General features: G+C 33.8%; 1 protein-coding gene across 1 annotated transcript; it reads right to left on the reverse strand.

The window, feature by feature from the left end:
• Nucleotides 1–26: 26 nt before the first annotated feature.
• Nucleotides 27–21,758, reverse strand: LOC134234265 (uncharacterized; the record flags this gene model as incomplete). Its single annotated transcript, XM_062716316.1, has 17 exons — nt 21,652–21,758; nt 15,121–15,210; nt 13,999–14,075; nt 12,350–12,526; nt 11,484–11,627; nt 7,506–7,619; nt 7,104–7,370; nt 6,813–6,948; nt 5,311–5,518; nt 5,013–5,174; nt 3,389–3,737; nt 2,339–2,636; nt 1,960–2,086; nt 1,483–1,707; nt 945–1,151; nt 439–716; nt 27–177 (listed from the first exon to the last, which is right to left on the reverse strand). Coding segments are annotated over exons 1-17 (3,117 nt in total), but the record flags the coding sequence as incomplete, so codon positions are not given.
• Between the last annotated feature and the right edge of the window lie 770 nt (nt 21,759–22,528).

The following is a 22,528-nucleotide window of genomic DNA, read 5'->3' on the forward strand; positions in this document are numbered from 1 at the left end:
TTGTACTATGCATCTGACCCTCTTACCCGCGATGATTTAGATAATGTAGGACTCAGTTTAGCAGGTGATCCTGTTGAGTTAGCACAAAACACACTGCCATTTACTGTCACAAATGTACCGTTGTCATGGTGCTCAGCAGGTAAAAGGTCAAGGTCAGATAAAACTGTAGCTTTTGAACTTTAAAGAAAAGTTATATAAAACAATGGCTTATTATATAAAATAAGCCATTAATGACCTAATCATTTTTTTAATTATATATAAACATCTGTTTTCCCTTAACTTTAAAAAGAAGCCACATATAACTAGTTTCCACTGGAAAATCTCATATTTACTGATGACTGACTTACATGCAATCTTATTTTCTGATGACTGACTTCGGGCAATTTTATTTACTGATGACTGACTTCGGGCAATCTTATTTACTGATGACTGACTTACGTGCAGTCTGGTGTGGGATCTTTGATCAGCCTGCGGAATCTGTTACTGCTAACAATCCAGAAATCTTTCCCGTCTGTAATGAGTCCCCCAGTGGTTGTGGCTCCCTCTATGTTCACTTCCTGTACAGATGGCACTGCTGTAGTAACCGTCACTCCGTCTGAACACACAGGTTCCGAGGGCTCTAGAGCGCGGTTATAGGCCACAACACAGATGTAATACAGTCCCTCTGTGGTTACAGTGTGGGTGGCATGCATCGAGTAGGTCTCAAAAATCAGACCCTGAGAAATCCATTTAATTTTCTTAATCAGAAGTAATGGATGCATATGTATAAAATATTAATCGAAAAAAGAGTATACATTACATTGATTTGGGTCCTTATCATTGCAAAAAGATAATTAAAACACATGTACAGATGCATTATTATAAGCAAACTGACTTCTTAATATATCCTCAACTGATGTAAAATGTTATAATTGATTAGACATGTGTTCGGATGAATTACTCACATTTCCACTAGCCTCCAGAGAAAATTCTGAGGCAGTGAGAGTTTTGTTGTCGTATCCATACTGGTAGAAAAGAACCCCACTCTCCCTGTCAAAGAAGCCCTCCCAGTGGGCAGTCAGGGTCTTACTCTGCTGGTAGTCCACCTCACCCCCTCCTGGTACCCCATCCTCCACCACCCCTGTGTGGGGAGGGGATGTGTCTATTGTTATCTACAGGCAAAATATGCACAGAGTACAGTAAAGAATAAAAAAAACGAAAATGCAAAGTCCCAATTAAATATAGTACATTATAACACTTGGTTCTAAAGAAACTCAGAACAAAATTCCAGATATGACAACATTTTAACAAATGAATTAACTGAAATGGATCTAAAATTTAAATCATTTTAGGCAGGAGTCTTGAATACACAACATTCAGCATAGACAAGTATCACTGTATACTACCTTAATGATAATCAGTTAATATTGTACATGCATGTATAAGCATTATCTATCATCAGAATGAGTGACCCTTGACCTATATTTCCCTCAGATGCCCTACCTTCTTGGACAGTATGGTGGTCAGTTTGGCCTTGTTAGTGGCGGTCACCTCCAGGTAATAATCAGAATCATGCACACCTTTATGTTTTCCGTCTATCAGTCCTCCGTTTGATGCAATTATTGGTTTCACCTGAAAGTGTTTGTGGTAAGCTCCCCAGAACGGAGTCTCATAGCAGTTAGCTCCCCTGGCATAGCTTCCATATTTTGATTCACAATCTTGTGTGTCCTAAAAATAAAAAATCAAGAGAAATATATGAGGCATTTCATTCATTAACACTTCCTTGCCAAAAGAATGTAAGATAATTACGAGAAGTCTCTCATTCAAAAATTAATATTGACTAATGGAACATGCAATTATCTACATGAGTAAGTTTCAAATAAGTGGTTTACAATGATCGTTGGTTGTTACTTCTTTTAAAAGCATTTTAAAACATATGAATTTATAATTGGCTCTAAGAGATAAACAAGCACTGCATACATTGGCCATTCCTTGAGCTGGGATATCCTCCTGCCCATGCAGTACATCTATTCCTGTGACATTATCAAACAATCTCCAGGCAATGTTGTTCAGCCCACTGTGATGGTCATATGCAATCCACTCTATCCTTTAAACATATTTTTGAAAAGTTCATAGAAATAAAATTTTGTTCACTAAAGTGTTTTAAAACCCAGTCCTGAGTACAGGTATTACAAGGATTCTAAAGATTAAAATGTTGACAAATTAAAAAAAAAAAACTTGTTTAACTTTATATTGAATAAATTTTATGTTTTAGCAAAGAAATGAAATTTTAACTTTGTCTGAATTTAATCTTAAAGTTAATTCTGAAACCAATTTATTACTAGAGACATATTCTTACGTCATTTCCTTGAAGTCTTCGATTCTATGAACACTGACATTCAATCTATCGCCACGTGTCAGCCACAAATCCTCAATGTGAGGCGGCGACGCATCTCTGTAAACAGTTACCGATTCATCCAAATATTTCCCCAGCACATCTATTGCTCGCACCGTCACCTCTAACTTGTTACCATCTGTCCACGGTAAATTAAGCTGATCACCTTGTCTAAATATTGAGGACACTGACGTAAAAACTTGGGAGTCCACAGTACTAGTTGAATCAGTAACATTATATGCCACTTTGAAATCCACCAATGCTGGAAATGAAAAGATTCATATAGCAGTAGTGTTTTCTGATGTTTTAATTTACAATATGAAAATCCCTAATTCAGACTAAATGCAAAAAATCTTAAATTTAATTAAAATGAACATGCAGAAAGACATTTTTTCCAACTTACTGGTAAATTAGACATGTCAAGGAATAACAATGCAATATATGGGACATTGTAAAATTTATTCATCACCAACTTCTTTTGTTCTTCGAGTTCATGGCAAACCAAAAGCTTCTGATAAGACTGTAGCTCTACTGGTTTTTACTTTATTGATAAACAAAGGTAGCACATACTAGTAGACTAAAAATATGGCAATAGCAAATAAAAAAAAAATAATGATCTTTGGTTTAGTCTGTTCTTTTAAAATCAAGTTTAATTGCAATAGGACAAAAACTGTATTTATTTAGGAAAAGTATTTTGTGAAAATTTCAAAGAAGTATCATCTTATTTTAAATAACCATGGCAACAACATTCATCGAAATTTAGAAAACAAATAAAAAGAATTATGTATCTTAGTGTACTTGTGTAATTAGTTATTGGAGGAGAAGGGATTTGAAAGAATTTTAAGAAATTTTTATTTTTTGTAACCATAGCAACATAGTTAACCAAAATTAAAAACAATCATATAGAATTATGTTTTTTTGTGCAGATACTTTTTTGTGTACCAAATTACAAGTAGTAGACCAAGATGAGGCATAATTGTAGTTTACCAGATCTTAAAGAGGAAACAAACATACCATGAACATTTGCAATCTCCTTGCTTTGTCTTTCTCCATAATGATCATCGTACTTTGATTCCACTCCTGTAGCTGGTGCTACTCTGTTAAGCCATCGCTTGTCCTCATGGCGATAATTACGGAATCTGTCCTTCCACATCACATCCACATAACTGGTATCCTTGGTAACCCATACATAATTTGTTTCCATGGTAGCTGTGGTGACCCTTGTGACCTTTGTAGGGTTGGTGGTAACCTTAGAAATGTTGTCATAGAGTAGGACTTTTCTTCCAGTTTTGTGGTTTCCTGCTTTGTCAAATGCTGAGAAATGAATAGAGTACATCCCTGGTGCTGGCAAGTCAAAGGATTCCTGAAATATAATTTAAATCAAAAGCCTGAAAAGCTTCAATGGCGTCAAACAAGAAAAACAATATTATTTCAAAAGATCTGAAGATAGAAATAGGTCAAGAGAGTGACTCCGGTAACATAATAACAATATAAAAAGTAGTTTTAACACAAATACAGTCTTGGGCCTTACCCAATCTCCTGCAGGTCCGAATGAAGCATGGTTCGAATTGACCACACACCGTCAGACATGTTTATGCTCAACATCAAACTAATTTCTTTTCAGTCAATCGAAGAACTATGAGGGGTTTCAAAAATTTATATATATTCTATCTAAATGCCAATGTTAGAGTGTTGTTCTGCAGTGTAGTGATTGCATCTAAACTACAACTTTGACTCTACTGTTACAAGTACGATTGAGTTACGATAGGTAGCAGTAAACAAATGGAGGAAATGGATAAATACTGTAATACTGGTTAATATCATCGGTTGTTCACATAACTTTGGATTGAAGATTGTAAAAGTAAAGCTAAGATTAGGAAATTCAATCTTTATAGTCCCCTAGTATTCGTGTTTATTTTGTAATTATTTTACCATCTTGAAGGTTGGTAATCAGTCCCAAATTGTTATTCATGTCATTCAATGCACCCTCTCTGTAAAAATTCATCCGCAACAACCATAACGTTTTTCTTGCGTGAAAATTAGACATAATATCATTGTTTTGTAGTAGAATTCATTGAAGAAACAATTGTTGTAATTTTATTTTCAAGCTATTATTCATTGTGAGCGTTTTCAAAGAAATTGGTTTACAGCTGTTGCTATTTTCTATTGCAGATACATCCACTGACACATTCGGTCGTGTAAATCTGACCGATCACTAGATGATGCTCGAGCTTCACTCGACGCCACAATAAACTTCAAAACCGCACATATCTCCCTGGGGGGGGGGGGGAATTAGGATAGCCATACAAAGGGTGTTATCTGTCCAAATTATCTTACCAGTGAGACTTCTCATAACTACTATTAGACTTTGTTGTTGGGTGCAAATAAAAAGGCAGGGAGAAGTGTTTGCCAGACTTGGTTTTGAACCCTGAAGGTCATTACAGGATTAGGTACTGATTTGACTGTAAAGGTATCCTTAATTTTTATTGGCTGGTAAAGGAGGAACTGAAGATAAGAAATGGCTACCCCTAAGTATGACAAACGTACATACATTCAATCACTTTTCTAGCTTGGGCAGGGTATAAATTTTGTATTTTATTGAATTTATTGGTTTGATACACAGTCAATATGCCCTTACCCCTGTATCATTAAGTGCTATATCCATTGGCATTTTGATCATCTTTCCCTGCTGCTCTCCTAACAGTTTCCCATCATGCCCTAGCTCATACACTTCATACTGGTACTTCTCTAGCCCTGACAAATCATCTAACCAGCCTCCCCAGGTCATGTCAACTGTTGGCTGAAAAAAAATTATACAACAATCAAACTGTGTTGTCTTACTTTACAACCACTGCAGATGGCTGAAGTCAGTGGTACAGAAGTTATATTTTAAATAAAATCTGATACATATACATATAAGCAAGTGCACCACTCACATTTTCTGTTAAATCTGGAACACTTAGGAATGGTGGATTATCAACACCTTTAACTAAATTATGATAAGGCTTCTCCAAGTCCCAGTGGTATTTGAACTCTCTTTCTGTTGTCTTGCCCACTAAGGGATGGTATTCTATCCTATTATTGGCCTCTCGGTTTTTCACTTTTACGTAACCTCCTGTTGTGGCTTGGAGATAGAATATTAACCTGTAAAAGTTTAGACACATTATTATTTTATAATCTGCGTGTACTGATGGTTAAAAGTTTAAGGTTCATAGATTATTATTGGACAAAATATTAATTTAACAGTACTCAGTAACAAATCTTAAAGTTGCTCTATTCATTTGCCTGTACTTTCTCTCATTTGTGACTATATCCCAATGTGAACTAAACATCAGTACAATAAACTTGGTTTATCTGCCAAAGACCTAAGAGCAGAGAAGATTTTAAAAGAAATAATAAATGCACTTTAGATAATATAAATTATATAGTCAAGAGAGCCCCCATCCTGCACACTGACCCCCCCCCCCCCACCAACCCTGGGTCCACTAATTTCACAATGCTGGAAAAGACACCTTTGATCACTGTACCCATGTACCTAGTTTATCTGCTTAATAACTGGGGAGGTAGGATTTTAAAAGAATTTAAGCATTTTCAATATATAATTTTAAGAGCCACACCCTAACTTGAGAACCCCTGATCCTGGGGCCATGAATAAGAATTGTATAATTTTTGTAGAGAGCTCTTTGCTCATTACAATCAGGTCAAGAGTTTGACTACTTGGTGTCAAGAGTAAAAGAAGATTTTTGACAATTGCACTCATTTTGATTGTTAGGGGAGGGAGATCATGAAATTCAACATTTTTGCTCCCCCACAGTCATAAATACTCCCAGTAATCTATGCCAAAATTGGTTGATCAATTCAGAGAAGAAACTGAAAATGTTGAAATATATACCCGGTACACACAATGCAAGGCAAAGGAAAAAAACTGACAGCAAAACGTAGTCTGAGTGACCAGATGACCTTAAAAACATGGCATTATAGTGAGACTCGAGATGATGAATTAAACGGCAATAATTCGAGAAATAACCCCATATATGATATTTTCTATTATCATAATGTGTTGAGAAAAGAACAAGCTTTAAAATTTTTAAAAAAAAAAATAGCTTTGACCTAACATATCCATGTGACTTGCATTAAGACAAATGCATAAAAAGTACATTTAATTCCCATATACAATATTTCATCTCTAATCTTTAAAAGTTAGTTTTAGTATCTGGTATGTACTGTGTGTCTACTAATACTATTTATATAAATATTTTCAAAAGCAGTTCTTTTAATGTACGTCCTACATTAATAAACAATTTTCAATTCAATATATCTCAATTATAGGTCTAAGTACACAAAGGAATACACCATTGTTGCTAAAATATGAAATCTAAGAATAAAGAAATCTATATTTCTAGTAACTTGTGAATGAAAGTACAAAACTTAAACATACTGATCATTGTGTTTTAAACCCTGCAGTGAGCGTCCTAGATCGTCAAATGTTTTCTTACAGGAAAAGGATGAAGTTTTTGGAGCTCTTTCTGACACACCCTCACAAATGTGAATCAGCTCAGCTATTTTACTTCCCCCTGCAAATGAAATTGATTGAATTCCAAATTTTATGATATTTTTTTATGAAAATTTAATTGAGTCAGAAATTCTCTACATTACAAATTTCTTAGACACCCTGAATAAAATATCACTAAGTTTTCAAAACTTTGCATTAATCTCAACAAAATCTTACCCCTATATTGACGTAATTTAGTAGATGCGAATTTAATTCCATATCTAAAGTCGGTGACGTAATGATCTAATCCAGAGATGTCTGGAGGTGCTGCTGGGAGCTGTAACAGGGCGTCCCATTTTGTGACTGCTCTGATCCAGATTACGTTGTTGGTCCAGCGGGTGGGCTGGGGAGGACCCTCGTTCAAATCGGCAGGGTTTGCCAAGATACTCCCTGTCGGATCTTCTAATTTACACTCATTCTCCATGATTGAGGCCTCTGTTACAACTGAATAAGAAATGCTTAAAAGTCAATGGTAATTTATGCTTGCCTTTATCTCTGAGTTTTTCTTCATTATGTCTTAATTCATTTTAACTTAATGTGCTGACTGTAACCATTTACTGTAATAAGCTGATAGCCTACTTTTTTCGCAGTGTTGTCCCTCAAAGCCTGGGGAACATTGACACTTGGAGGCCAGACCATCAGTACAGGTCCCTGGGTAACACCTCGTACTATCTGATCTCCAGGAACAGGCCTCTGAAATAAACAACAACTTATTCTATATACTTTACAGTCAGTAGGAAATTAAATTGTGAAGTTTCTACCAAGGTATTTGCTAATTGTGCAGAAAAAAAGAATATTACAATTTCAACATACAGTGAATAAATCTTTAAAAAGTGATATCAAGGATCAATCACTGACAATTTAACTTGTTTATATAGTTTTTTAAAGCTAAATTGAGAAATAAACTTCCATGTATCTTTTAATGTGCAAAGAGACCAGCACAGAATATTTTTAATTCAAAGACTTTTCATGCATTAATTAGGTCTTTCCACCTTCCTGTGGAAAGACCTCTTGAAATGCTTATGTTTATTATTATTAGGTCTTTCCAGCTTTCTCTGGAAAGACCTATTGATTTTCTTCTGTTTTTTTTTTCTTTTTTATTATTTTTCCGCCGTGTGATTTTGAGTTTCAAGATTTATCGAAAAGATTTTTAGTCGACAAGAATGTACTCCGTAAAAGATTTTAGCAGTTGACCCTGCGTATATGAGCTTTGACCCCTTTCGGAGTTACGACCCCTTTCGCAATAAAAGCTTGTTATCGCTACTCCTCCAAAACCATAAACCGCAGAGATTCCAAACCTTTATTAATGTTTACGACTGATTTAGTAGACTCTCCAATCAAACATTGCGAAAGGATTCGTAAACTCCTATATTGAATTATTGCCCCTGAATGTTTGCAACGTTTACGAATATCAAGATCTTTTCTTAAACGACAAGGCGTAGAGACATGGGACCAACTGCAAAAGATTTGTTGACCTTTGACCTTAAAATCTAGGTCAAGGTCAAAGGTCAAGGTCATTCAAAATATGTAAAATTAAGCATTTTTTATAGCTCTTTTGTTCTTAACCAAATTCTAAACATCTTTGTATTTTTAGTATGTACTCTTAAACCCATTTCAGAGATTCCATGCTTGTCCCCTAAGACTGAACCCTCTAAAAGTTAGTGCCCCTTTCAGTGTAAACCCTTGTTATCGCTACTCCTCTGAAACCGTAAACCGTAGAGGTACAAAACCTTCAACAATGTCTGCGACTAATTTAGTACACTTCTCATTCTATTAGTGCAAAAGAATTCGTAAACCGTTTTAAGTAGTTATTGCCCCTGCAAGTTTATGATGTTTACGAAGAACTAAAAACTTCTTAACGACAAGTCGTAAAGACATGGGTCCAACTGCATCAGATCTTTTGACCTTTGACCTTGAATATTAGGTCAAGGTCAAAGGTCAAGGTCATTGGGAAGTATCAAAATTGCTTATTTACGGGTTTTTAATAAAATGACCTTGACCTTTGACCTTGATATTTGACCTTGACCTTAGACCTTGACCTTTTCTCAAAAGTTAAAAAGGTATACATGTATTCATAACCTTTACCTAGATTCAGCTTCAAGTGTAAAACTCAAGTCTGTAAGTGGGTTTTTTTTTTTTGATGACCTTGACCTTTTACCTTGATGAATGACCTTGACCTTTGACCCCATTGACCCAAAGGTCACAATCAAGCTTAAGGTCTTGGAGGTATTTACAACTCTCTCTTAAACAAATGCCTATATCCGCCCCCCCCCCCTTCTTTCTCAAAAAAAAAATCAATAGTGACGTAAACAAATTTTGTACAGCTTAAAGGAGATCACACATCGACATGAAATTCAGATTAAAATGTAGAAGATACTTCAAAGAAAGTGTCCTGAGAGTTTTACGGTGAGTCTCTTAAGTATAATGAAATTCTATTCAATATCGGCGAAAACTACATTTTTTTTTTCTGTCTAAAATTTAAGTGCTGATGAGCATAAAAATAATTAAAGCTTGCCTTGGCTATTTCTTCAGTTTTTGTTAATAGCATTTGATTCTCCTGCTCTAATACGACATTTTAATACCAAGTATTCTTGCTCTCTTTAGAATGTGGAATTTATTTGAAATTTATTTAGATTTCATATTAATCGGATGAATCTCGAAAATAGGGATTTTTCCTATCAAATAAATTTCCACGCTCTCGCTGACACCGTTTTCTTCATGAAATGCATGTTTCAAGTTTAATTTATGCTCATAACTATTAATTCAATCCAAATAGAGATGATTATTTAATCTAACCTATGAGTTCACCATATCTGTCAAAACAAACGCGCCTATATTTTCACAAATTGTAAACACAGTGCCGACACGGAAGTTCGAATGTATCTTAAGCTCTGTATGATTAACTCAATCTATTCAAACTATAAACAAACTCGAATGTTTTTTTTTTTTTACAGGAAATCTCTAGTTTCAATATCCACCAATCGTTTCTCTTAAAACTATTCATTATTCCTCCCTATGTTCCATCACAAACAAATAAATACACGTGTTTCTGTACTATTTAAAACTTCACGCGTTTCTATTTTTATTTAAATCCACGTGTTTTCATTTCTTATTTTTTTCTACACTGTAAGTTTACGGAAACCAACTTCATCAGAGCCTGTGGCGTAGTGCATAGAGCGTTCGCCTTGCAATCTGAGGGTCCACAGTTCGAATCCTGCTGGCAGCACTTTTTAATTTTTTTTTTTTTTTTTATTGGCGTTTTTCTTCTTTTTTTCAACCCAAATGACACGGAAACACTTAAAAAGCTGGAAAGACCTCTTATTGTTCTTTGAACAATAAGTCTCCTAGTTCTTCTTCTTTTTCTTCCCGGACTTTTGAAACCGCAAGACTTATCGAAAAACTTTATAGTTCATTAAACTGGATATCAAAAGTTATTCTGAAAAACGACAGCCCTTGTTTGAACTTTGACCCCTTTCGAAGTTATTGCCCTTTACGCAAGAAATGCTTGTTATCGCTACTCCTCCGAAACCGTAAACCGTAGAGGTATGAAACCTTCACCAATGTCTTCAACTAATTAAGGGGACTCTTCAATCTATTCATTGCGAAAGCATTCGGTGACCCCGGCAATGAGTAATTGCCCTTGAAACTTTTTGAATTTTACAATAAATAAATTTTTTTTAAAACGAGAAGTTGTAGAGACATGGGACCAACTGCATAAGATTCATTGACCTTTGATCTAAAATTTCATGCAAAGGTCAAAGGTCAAGGTCATTCAGAAAATGAGAAATTAAGCGTTTTCTATATCTCTTTTGTCTTTCAATATATACTTTATGTCTTTGCATCATTAATATGCATTCTTAAAACTCTTTCAAATATTTTATTCTTGTCCCCAAAGATTAACCCTTTAAAAAGTTATTGCCCCTTGTGCAAGAAACCTTGTTATCGCTACTTCTCCGAAACCGTAGACCGTATAGACACTAAACCTTCACTAATGTCTTAAGGATCTTAAGGCCTAACTTCACTATATAAGTGCAAAAGGATCTGATGACCGCTTATATGAGTTAATGCCCTTTAACTTTTTTGTACTTCCTATTTAACCTTATAACTTGAAAACTATAAGTCGTAGAAGCATGGGGTCAATTGCATTGTGACCCTTGACCTTTGACCTTGAATATTTTCAAGGTCAAAGGTCAAGGTCTTTTCATTTTTTTTTTATTTTTAATTTTTGCTTTCCTTTAAGACAATTTTGGTTTCTTATTCATGGAATTAAATTTTAAAACAAAATTGAAATTCAAAGAAGGTGGAAAGACCTCTTATTGTTCTTGGAACAATAAGTCTCCTAGTTATTTTTTTTTCATGCTTTAATGTATTCCTCAACTACTCTTACCAAGATATTCATATATCATTGTGTACCTTGCACAATGACAAAATTTACTTTCATAATATCTATAAGCAGACATAGGAATTTTATCAGCTACACAAAGTACAGTGTATTAAAACTGCAGTAGAAGTTTTCTTTTAAAATAAAGCCACCAGGCATTCCAATATTTATCTTACTTTCACATTTCTTTTTCTGACTGGGGACTGGTGTGTAAGCTCTGTAATAATCCCTCTCCAGCACCTCCCCCTCACAGTAAACACAGATGTTATCCCCCGTGGAGGAACAGCGGCGGTGGTTGCAATTTGCAATAGGAGGACAAACTGAAATGGAAAAAAATCAACCAAATCATTTAGGCATAGGTTTCACAACCATTCACTGATTCAACCTATTTTAATTATATGCTCCTAAACGGACTATTGGACGAGTGCTCACAACCTACTGGATAGCATAAACAGCATATAAAATGTAACAATCAGAATAATGAGAATTTCTGATTCAATAAAATTTTAAAAACTGAAAATATAAAATGGATTGATTTAGAAACAATCATCTTCTCTTACAGGTTCAACCATACTTTGACTTTGTAACTAAAATAACTTTCAGCCAAACTCTTCGTCTTCTTCTCGGCGCAGCCGACAACATACCGGAATCGGTATATCGAACCCGATTTATTTTCGTAAAACAAGCGCTTGAAAAAGTTCCAAAAGAGTCAAAATCATGGCATGTCACACCTTGCAATATCCAATATCATTACAACTTTTATGTCGATCAAAAGCTCTACAGAGCTTATGTTACTTGTAAAAATCCGACTCTAAATAAAATTTTCTGAATCTTTTCTATTTACAATTTTTTTCTCAATTATTTTCCATATCAGCATTTGCATTGTAAAATTTCTATTTGTATAGATCTAGCCTACTTGTATATTTTTTATTTATATTCTATAATTCTCCTTTTGTATTCAGTTTATTTCATTTAATTTGGGTAGAAATATCACATAATGTCATAATTACACACATTTTTACAATCTTTAAATGCCTCTTACTTTTACAATAAGGTCCGTCTCCATAGAAGCCATCATTACAACTTGTACACTTCTCCGGGGAGGAGCACGACCCCCCACTGTCACGCACCAATGGGTGGTTCCGCTTCAAAATTCCATCATCAGAGTAACGCAATGTGCAGGCGGTCCCATCGTAATCTGTTTTTTCATCACAAATTGCTGTAAAAAAAAGAATGAAGGAATAAATCAATAGACGAACATTTTAAGTTCTTTTTTTTCACAACAACTCCCGTAAGCCTAAGAAAAATCTATATTGATTTTAAGGTGAAAAGTTCAAAGGTCAAGCTCATGAATTCATAAATTTTGTTTTAAAACTTTAGTTTCCTCGAGAAGTCTTTGAACTTTTGCAGTGACATTTTATACAATTCCATATGGATACGGTAGACCCGTATTTATTTTGAGGTCAAAGGGCAAGGTCGTCAACTCATGCATTCTGTCTGTGTGTAAAAAAAATCATTTTCGAGCGATATTTTAAGATCAAGCTTTTAAGTTTTTGCAGTAAGAAAATCTTTCTTTTCCGAATATATAACATATAACACTGATGAATCTTCTTAAATTCAGCAAACGTTTAAAATGATTCTTGCTTGTTAAATTTTCAAAGCCAGAAAAAACAAAATCACATTTTGTGAGTACAGAAAGGCCAAATGATTGATTATGCATCATAGACTCATAGTTTATGTTGTCCAAGGATTTATTTGGATTCAAGGGAAACGTCGAAGATACAATTTTTTTTTATTAAGACACAAATTTCAGTGCATAAAGCTAGGTAATTTATACACTGTAGCATATTGATCCCCATTTTTTGTATTGATTTTTTTTTTATAAAAGCTTTGTGTGTGGAAACTAAAGATATATACATATACTTGACAAAAAAGGACGATAGACAAAGACCCTATCTGGCCCCTGATTTGGGGTATCTTTCAATCAGAATGATGCAATTTGGGAAAATTGTCCTACTTCTGCACCTTCTAGTGGCTTTGAATCCATATTATATTATGATTTAATTTAGGTGTAGACAGTAAGAAAATTTTCCCTCCAAAAATGACTTCAAATTAAGCATATATTTTAATATAGCTGCAAAACAGTAGCTCTCCGAAAAATATATTGATACCGGAGAGCTACAGTGCCACCCATTGAAAAAAATTATATATTTATTGCGCACAAGAAGTTGCGCTTGTGTATGGATTAATTCTTCCACATTCTTATCTCGGGTCTGTTAAATTATTTTTTCGGAGAGCTACAGATCTGCAGCTAATTTTAAAAGTAACGTCAAGCGGAGTAATACGTTTTTGTTTAAAAAAAGAAATAGTTATCATTTTTTGAGTTTAACTGGGATGTAAAACGGGTTGGTCACATGACGAACGTGTTTTAGCCAGGTGTAAAAACGCCTTGTTCAATTGGCGTTATTTTTACGTAACTCACTGTGACGTGAGCAACTTATGTTATTCACTCAATTTTTTGTCCAATCAAATGGAGTGTTACTACTTAAATTAAATTATTAACGAATGAATGTGATGAACTATTTAAATTATATAATTATAGAAATATTCACTCTGGTAATTCATAGGAATGACAGATATTTTCGAGTTTTATGGCATCAAATTAAACGATTCAAGTATGAAATCTGATACCGTATTTGCAGGATGTATAATCATCTGGTTGGCTTCTGTATCCAGGACAACAGTACAGTTCAAATTTATCAACGGTTCTAAAATAACAAAATTTAATAATGAAAATTCTTTTATCAATTAATGTAAATCTTTTTCATAAAGCTTTTTTTCAAGACAAAATAAGAGTAAGTGATCCGGTTTAATGAAACTTACATTCCTTATAATATAATAGATGAATAAAAAATTATGCTACGCATTGGCGTCGGAAGCAAAATGAAAAGGGGGGGGGGGCTAAGTGTAAGAGAATTTGTTTTATATTATTTTTTCCCAAACACTACCACTTTCCCCATTTTTAACCTATACTGCGACGTGTCTGGGGAAGGGGGGGGGGGGTTAAACCTACGCCGCGATGTTCAATGACCCCCCCCCCCCCCCCCCCCGATTCCGACGCCTATGGGTTGGGCAGCAGGCAAATCCTATTTTAGCCCTCTCCCTTCTTTTGATTTTGGTACAGATGAATACATCCTGTTCTAGTTAAAAAAAAGAGTAATGCAATTATGCATACTTGTTAATGGAAATCTGAGATTTATCCAACCTTGTTCAAATTTATTAAATTATTTGAAAATTCCAGTTATTGCACAGAAAGATAAAAATCTGTTCAATATTTCTTGACAGCAGTACTGAGTTTTACATCCTCGCAATGTTAACGTTGCCTTTTCCACCTAAAACATGAAAAATGGCCAAAATCATCTGAAATATACATGTCTTGAGTTTGTTGAAGAGGCCGAATTTAAAAAAGGCAAGTCTTCAAAAGAAACAGTAAGAGAAATTTTTGTTGTACCAATTTTTTTCCAACCACTTTCCCCATTTATAACCTATACTGCAAGGTGTCTGTGGAAAGTGAGTGTGTGTGTGTGTGGGGGGGGGGGGGGGTAAACCTACGCCGCAATGTTCAATGCCTATACTAAGTCTATCTTTACAAAAAAGTTGGGGGGCTAAGCCCCCCCCCCCCCCGCTTCCGATGCCTTTGTTACTTTAACCAAACTATGGTGTTAAAACTTGAAATTCTGTTTACAATGTGTGTGTGTGTGTGTGTGTGAGAGAGAGAGAGAGAGAGAGAGAGAGAGAGAGAGAGAGAGAGACCTGTATTTGGTACACCGGCCCCAACTCCAGAAACTACATTTCACTGTATACTTCTCCTTTTCTGTCCAAGTTTTCTTACAAACATTAGCGCTAAAATAAAGAAAACAGAAGAGAAATATGATATAGCATCACTGTTGTTTTGATCTCGACCCTGAATAGCCCGGTCCGAGCCTGCAGGGCGCGGGCAGAGACCACCAAGGGCGGATACCAGGGACGAGATCAAAAGAATGTTGTAGTGTTGTTTTTACCATATATCTAAGATCGAGAAATTAATGAACAAATATTAAGATTTTATCCCCAGCAAAAAGATACTTAAAAAACTTTGTCGCCGAAAACAATAAATAAGTTTTATCGTTCTTTGTTTTAAAACACTTGCATGACTTGCAGACATTGAGCTGATTTTTTGTTATGTGAGTAGGCTGATGAGGTCACACGGAGGTAGGTAAAAATATGCGTTACACTCCTTATGAATATATATCTATGGGTGAAGAACGCATTGTGAGCGTATTGCGAACGCAGCCAGCGCAGTGAGAACTCCGTGAACCCGAGGTGCCATCCTAGCACAGTCATCTCCGTTAATATGATGTTACGATATTAACGCACTTTGAAAAGAAATTTTATTTTTTCAAAGTGCGTTAATTTGGTCCCAATTTTAACCCACTTTGAAAATTTTTTTCAAAGTGCATAATTTTTCATAGTGCGTTGTAACACGGCGACTATGTGTGAAAGATGGCTTAAGATTCAAATTTCATGATGAAAAAAAATTAACTTCTACTTATTCCGAGAAATATACCTAAATTTAAAATGATATTTTATTTAGTACTTAATTATTGATAGTTTTATTATCAAACCCCTTCTTTTTTTTCAATTTTATCAATTCAGATGTGTTTTTAATCTTTTATCTTTTCTTTAAATTTATTATGAATTTAAACTAACACTCTAGAAAATTGTTAGAAAATTAAGAGTAATTACAGCGCAACTCCACTGATTGAAACAAAAGAACAAGTACTGGTTAACTTTTACTTTCCAATTTTTCTTTCATGCTCCTGGTCAGGAGTGCATCAAATACGTCAGAATGATTATTGCTGATCAAATAAAGCCTTTGCTCTTGTTTTGTGAGATGGTTTACAACGCTCTAACACGGTGTGTTCCTATTTCGCCTTAATTGTGAAATACAGGTAAGAAAAAGTTAAAACGTACTAAGGCGAAATGGGAATTTTAGTATTTGTAAATATTATTACTAGGTTGATATAAAAATTAAATGATAAAAACTTTTAGATTGAATTTAAAAATTAATGGGAATTTATAAATACTGTGAATGAAATAACACATGTAATACCAAAAAATACTTTATGCTAAATATATTAAATCTTCATCACCTTAATTCAATTGAGAGCTTACTAAGGCGAAATGGGAATGCTAAATTTTACAATTAAGGCGAGATGGGAACAAACCCTCTAACACTACTGGACATGCAAAGAGGTAACATTTTTATCCATGGTTGTCTGTACATTTAAAAAAAGCGACTGAAATTGTTGAAAAAAAAATTATCCGTCGAAAAGGAAAACATTGAATTTTATTTTAAATAATGCGGCATGAACAGCACTGTGTAAGTTGGGAACTTTAATTAATTTTACTTATTTATTTATTAAGTAAATAAGTTAAGTAATAAGGAGGACAAATAAATCTTATTAAAAAGCTCAAATAATTGTTGTTCAGCAAAATATGCTTTGAATATTTTCTCTCGTTTTTTAAATGGCAGTCAAATAGACGCAATCTTTCTCCCAACAATATGTCTGTTTACATTGTTAAGGGGTGTATTACGTGTACTTTAAAATTTAACAATTATAAGCATGCATTCATGCTTATGAGGGCCTAGGACATAGCCGAAATATCTAAATCTTAAGTGAGGCCTATGAAACGATGCTTTCCCTGAATAAACATATAAAGCTATCCTAACTTGGGAGACTCTCTCCTCTTTTGTTCTAACTTTTTAGCTTAAGACGACCAGAAATTAGAATTTAATACATTAGTTAAAATTTCTAAAACTCAAACTGATTTCGTATATTAATTGAAAATTAATAATTTGGTTTTAAAAAACTAAACTTACAAAATTCCAAAAAATTCCAAGGTATTTGAAACGTAAAAGTCAAAAGTCTAACTTTTGACGTAATAATAGCATTCAGGATACCCTAACGTTAGAATCATTATAATGTTTTTAAAAAAGACAACGACATCCGCTTTCCGAATGTACTTCATTTATTTATAATCAACCATACAGAATTACCGAAAAATAAGACAAAAGAGAAAGACTGTATTATATTGTCCGGAATTACCCCGTGTCCAGAATTGGACGGATCTCCCCTATCGCCTTTCACTTCTTGCAGAAAATGGTTAAAAGAAAAAATTCTACAAAACGACAAGACCCTTCAAAAATATATTTACAATACAAGCAAAATTTATGCACAAATAATATATTTCAGTAGATTAGGTAGGTGGGTTTTATTATTTTTTTTAATAAGAAAAATAATTTAATGTACGTCAAGAACCTGTGGGTCAAATATATATACATGTATTGCATAATAATGAACGGAATACGAGTAAAATATAATATATACAAATGCAGTGTAAAATTGAAACACAGTTATAAATACATGTCATTAACTATTCATAAGTTTTCCTGATTTATCGTTGAAAATTCTATCGTACTTCTTCATTCGTTCATTTCTGTTTATATTTTTTACCGTAGACCTTACATAAAGACCTTGCATAATTAATACATGTATGTCAAATGTACCCAGCCCGTATATGCAGAACTGCATGTAGCTCTCCGAAAATACAAATTTTGATATACCGGTCTGTCAAAACATTTTTTTCTGAGAGCTACAGTTCTGCAACTAACGCGCCCTGTAGAAATGGTTTACATGTCGACCGGACCCCCCCCCCCCCTAAAAAAAAACCCCTAAATTGTTCTCAGAAATCTTATTTCCTGCGTATGTGTGTGATGGGGTGGAGTAACTTGGTTAACTTTTCCGAAAAAGAAACCTAGAACATTGCAGAAGTGTTTATGGGTGTGTATGTGGGGGGTGGGGGTTGGCAACCGATATCAAAATAAAGATTTTCTGTAAACAAACTAAACTCAGAAAAAGTACACCTTCCTTTGCAGACTCACTCCTTTCTCTGAACCACTTATATTGTTATGAATTATTTTTTTTAAATTTGTTCACACGTTTATATTGATCTCTTAATACTGTCTCTTTTTCTAATCGTGTTCCTAAAAATATAACCTGAAATACACGACTAAGACGCAAGTTACTTCGTATGTTTTCGTCCTCTTTTCACCCTTGACCGGATACTCGGATGCAATCTGTGGATCATTTGATTCAATCAAATAAAGAGGTATAAACGTTTAGGTGCATTAAAAAAACTTACTTTATTATTTTTCTACAGATTTTATTAATTAAATCATGGCCATTTGCTTATGTTATAATTTTATCTCATAATATAGTAATGCTATTTTTTTTAAATATTGATTTTAAAAAAATACATCACCAAAAAAAAAATCGCTCGAATAGCTGTTAGAAAATAAATAATATAGTACTACCACTTTTAGTAAAGCTGAGATCTCGAGAAAATCAAGACCTCAGAGGAATTTGCCCGGGGGTGGTGGGTAGGGGTACTTGTCCCAATTTCGACAGACATAATAATATCTTTCCTGCCCTTTGACTGTAAATACCTACTATAATTCTTTCATTAATTTAATAGTGAGTTATGATCTAACAGGAGAAGCCAGCGAAAAAATTCTGACCCTGGCTAACCCCCCCCCCCTGCCGGCAATTAGAATTGATAATTCGCGCCGCAAAGAAATTAAATCTCTGTTGGTTGGTCTTTTGAACAAACAGAATGGAAAGAATTCGTTGGGAACATACGTATAAACATACATGCAGAGGTTCTATGTCATAGTCGTTTCTTGCAGAAAAAAGAGCCATAATTGTTCAATGGACAGGACATGAAAGCGATCCTTTCCGGCAATTGGCGATGTCGTGCACTGCATGACTACATGTATTCCAAAACTGAAGGTTTTTCTGTAAAGTTCCTTGTCTCGTGGACTTTTTTTAAATTATGTGACATATATAAAATAAACTCTTTTACTTTGTTATGCTCCTGACCTAAGGATGAAACTTTAAAACATTTTCATAGTCCGTTAAAAAGCCGTTCAAGGATTTATGTAACAATATTAAACTTTATAATATATCATGCCGATTAAAGATTAAATTTTCTTTTTCTTTTTTTTTCTTTTCTTTCTTTTTTTTTTTCTTTTTTTTTTTTTTTTTTTAGAAATTACAAATATAGCATTACTAGTATTTCCACGATCTAAACATTAAGTTTTTATGAGTAATGGTAAGTTATTCCCATTTTTTTTAAGATTCGCTGAATATTTTTTTTCTCCCAATGAATTTTGATTGTTTGCATCGTTTAAACGAGGATTGAAAATACTGACAAAGTTGTATTATTTTAAATTAGAATGTACTATTTTCATTTTCTAATGACCAACACAAATAATATACTTGTTTAACATTCCTTCCTACATATATTTTTTTCAGTAGAAGAAAGGCAAAATAATAGTTTCCTGTAGCAAGAGGCCAAAATGGCGCGAAACTCGGAATGATGACGTAACGTCATAATCAGTTTTACTTGTGACGTAAATGAGCTAACGGTAGGCCCAAAATAGGCCCTCGGCACTTAACGTAGTATTTGAAGATAGGCCCAAAATAGGCCCGCGGCACAAAGAATGTTAAATCCTACATAACAAGTTATAAACAAGTCACTGATCGCAATACACTTGTCAATATGACGTCATTTCTTACACTGTGACGTAGTTTGTATGCAGTGAGAGACAGATCAAGTAATATTTTCTCAACAAAATATGTATTCTCTAATTAAATAAAATATTATTTACAGATATTCTATGGGCCAATAACTTGAATTTAATGTCTCCTTCTCTATTTTATTAATATATTTTCTGTACGTTGCGTATTTAATTGACACTGCCGTATATTTGTATGCAAGTACATTGGAGGGTAATATGGGGGGTCTTAATAAATCGATCTAGTGCAAGGGCATACACTCTATGGATAAAAGTAAGCTTTTACATTTCAACTCTAGAACTATTAAGGTATCTGAAAAGTGCTGCGATCCTGATGAAATCCTAAAAACAATTTAATTATATCAATATTTCATGCCGCTGACCAGCAAAAAATATAGCATTCGGTCATACAGGTATAATTTTAACAGTGAAATTGCAGAATTTAGACAGGATCCCAGCATTTTTTAGAAACTACAATGTGTGTTGAAAATATTTATATACTAAACTTGGAAAATGAACTTGGTTATGCCATTGCACTAGTGATATTTATATGTAACATCAATACTGCAAGTCAATGTGCTAAAATCGCGTGACTGCCGCATCACGTGACTAGTCTAAATATAAAATATAATCGTCCTCCATATGTAGTTATTAATCATAATTACAATTATCCGATATAAATAAGTACTAAAAATCATCGCCATCCCGATTACGAATACATTTTTAAATCCAAATTTAGTCGATATTTCCATTGCGCACCTTAGCTGTACTGCGTTATGAGATTTTGATCTATCGTTTGTTAAGGGAGTTAACGCATACATGTAACAGTCTAAAGTGCAGTGCCAATTTTCGCATTTGATATTTTAAAACTTACTTAAAACGTCTAGATCTTACTAACTCTAACTTTAATAACATTCTAGATTTTTAGAAATTAAGAATTTTTTATTCAAACAATCAAATTCTAAATAACCAAAACAAACTTTACATTTTAAGATTTTAGATTTTTACTTCAAATATCCATAATTTTATTAAATCCTAAACCCGGTTTGAATTTTAAAACTACCGGTATGTCAAAAACGCTCTATGACAAGCAAAGAGATATTAGACATTCAGAATATTGAAATGATTCAGACATAGTCTTAATATTCCAATCGTCATTGGAAATTATATTTTGGATATTTGAAGTAAAATATTTAAAAAAGTGTTGTTTTTTTGTTTTTGTTTTGTTCTGTTTTTTTATATAATTTTATTTTCTAATAGAAATCGATTGTTAGAATCTAGAATTTTGATTTAAAAAGATCTAAAACTTTTGGAAAGTAAGTTTCCGAAATTTGAAGTAATTTTTAAAATATTAAAACATGCTAACTTCAAAGCACGTAACGCTAACTTGGTCAAATTCGGATGAAACATAATTGTTACACGGACAGCCTAATCATTCTATCAGGGGCGTAACCTCTCAGATGGTGAAGTCTACATACCCGGTAATTATAAAACTGCTCAGAATCAGCATTTGTTCCTTAATCAGGCTGGGAATGTCGTAACTCAGTACGTAGATTGTACGCGAATATATTTCAAAACTCGAAATGTTTTTAATGAATAATTTTTGTCATTAATATTACCTTTATCGTATATAAGTATGAAATAAATATTATAAGAATACTCACTTTCCCTCCTTCAGAAAAATATCAAAATTAAAAAAACAGTTTATCTGCAAAGGATAAATCAAAAGTATCGCCGACAGAAACAGCCCCTTTTTCGGCTCCCAGCACATTTCCCGTCTGAAATCTTTTACAATTCGCTGACTCTTTTAACTGTATTTTCTTCTCTCCAAAATAGCCTGTTTCTGCAAGGAAAAGCCATCCTTTAATAGTAATATAATTTTTTAAACCCCCAGAGCCCCGTTTGGTTTAAATGTCCTTTTTGTACACATATTTTAATTATTGCTTCTGATTTGTTGACAATTCATTGTTGTGTTCCAAATTTTGCTTTGTTTACGTACAGATAAAATCACTTTCGTTTTGTCCATAAGTCTCCAAAACAAGAACGTTAAAGTCTTTGTAACTGGACGTTTGTTCTTTTACGTCCTTGACAATGTGTTAAATTTTGTAAGAAATGTCGCGTTCGATGATCGTGCCGCATCATTTCTCATGTAAACGAACATCCATAAATCCAAATAAACAGGGTAGCTTCAATGGATATTTAAACTGTCAAACACTTTGAAAGGCATTAAAATTCAGGTCAAACTTATCCAATTTACCGTGTAGGTGTTTACCCCATAAACTCATACAATTTATCAGTAGATGGACCCATCGAAATGTCGGTCCAATATGTGGCACTCCTTCTTCATTAATATTGATATTAATATTGATAAAATTAAATTCTTTACTGATTGAATCTTGAAAAATTATATGTAAAGGAAACATTTGCGAATGTAAAAAAAAATCTTTAAATTTTGATGAAATCCCTCTCCCAAAGTATTAATTTATGCTTTTGTTTTTCGTGACTTCGAATGAGGTACATTTTCCAATTTAAACAAATCAT

The sequence above is a fragment of the Saccostrea cucullata genome, unplaced genomic scaffold, assembly GCF_032062105.1.
Source record: "Saccostrea cucullata isolate Sc308-1 unplaced genomic scaffold, CSIRO_AGI_Scuc_v1 ctg3982, whole genome shotgun sequence".
NCBI classification, from domain to species: domain Eukaryota; kingdom Metazoa; phylum Mollusca; class Bivalvia; order Ostreida; family Ostreidae; genus Saccostrea; species Saccostrea cuccullata.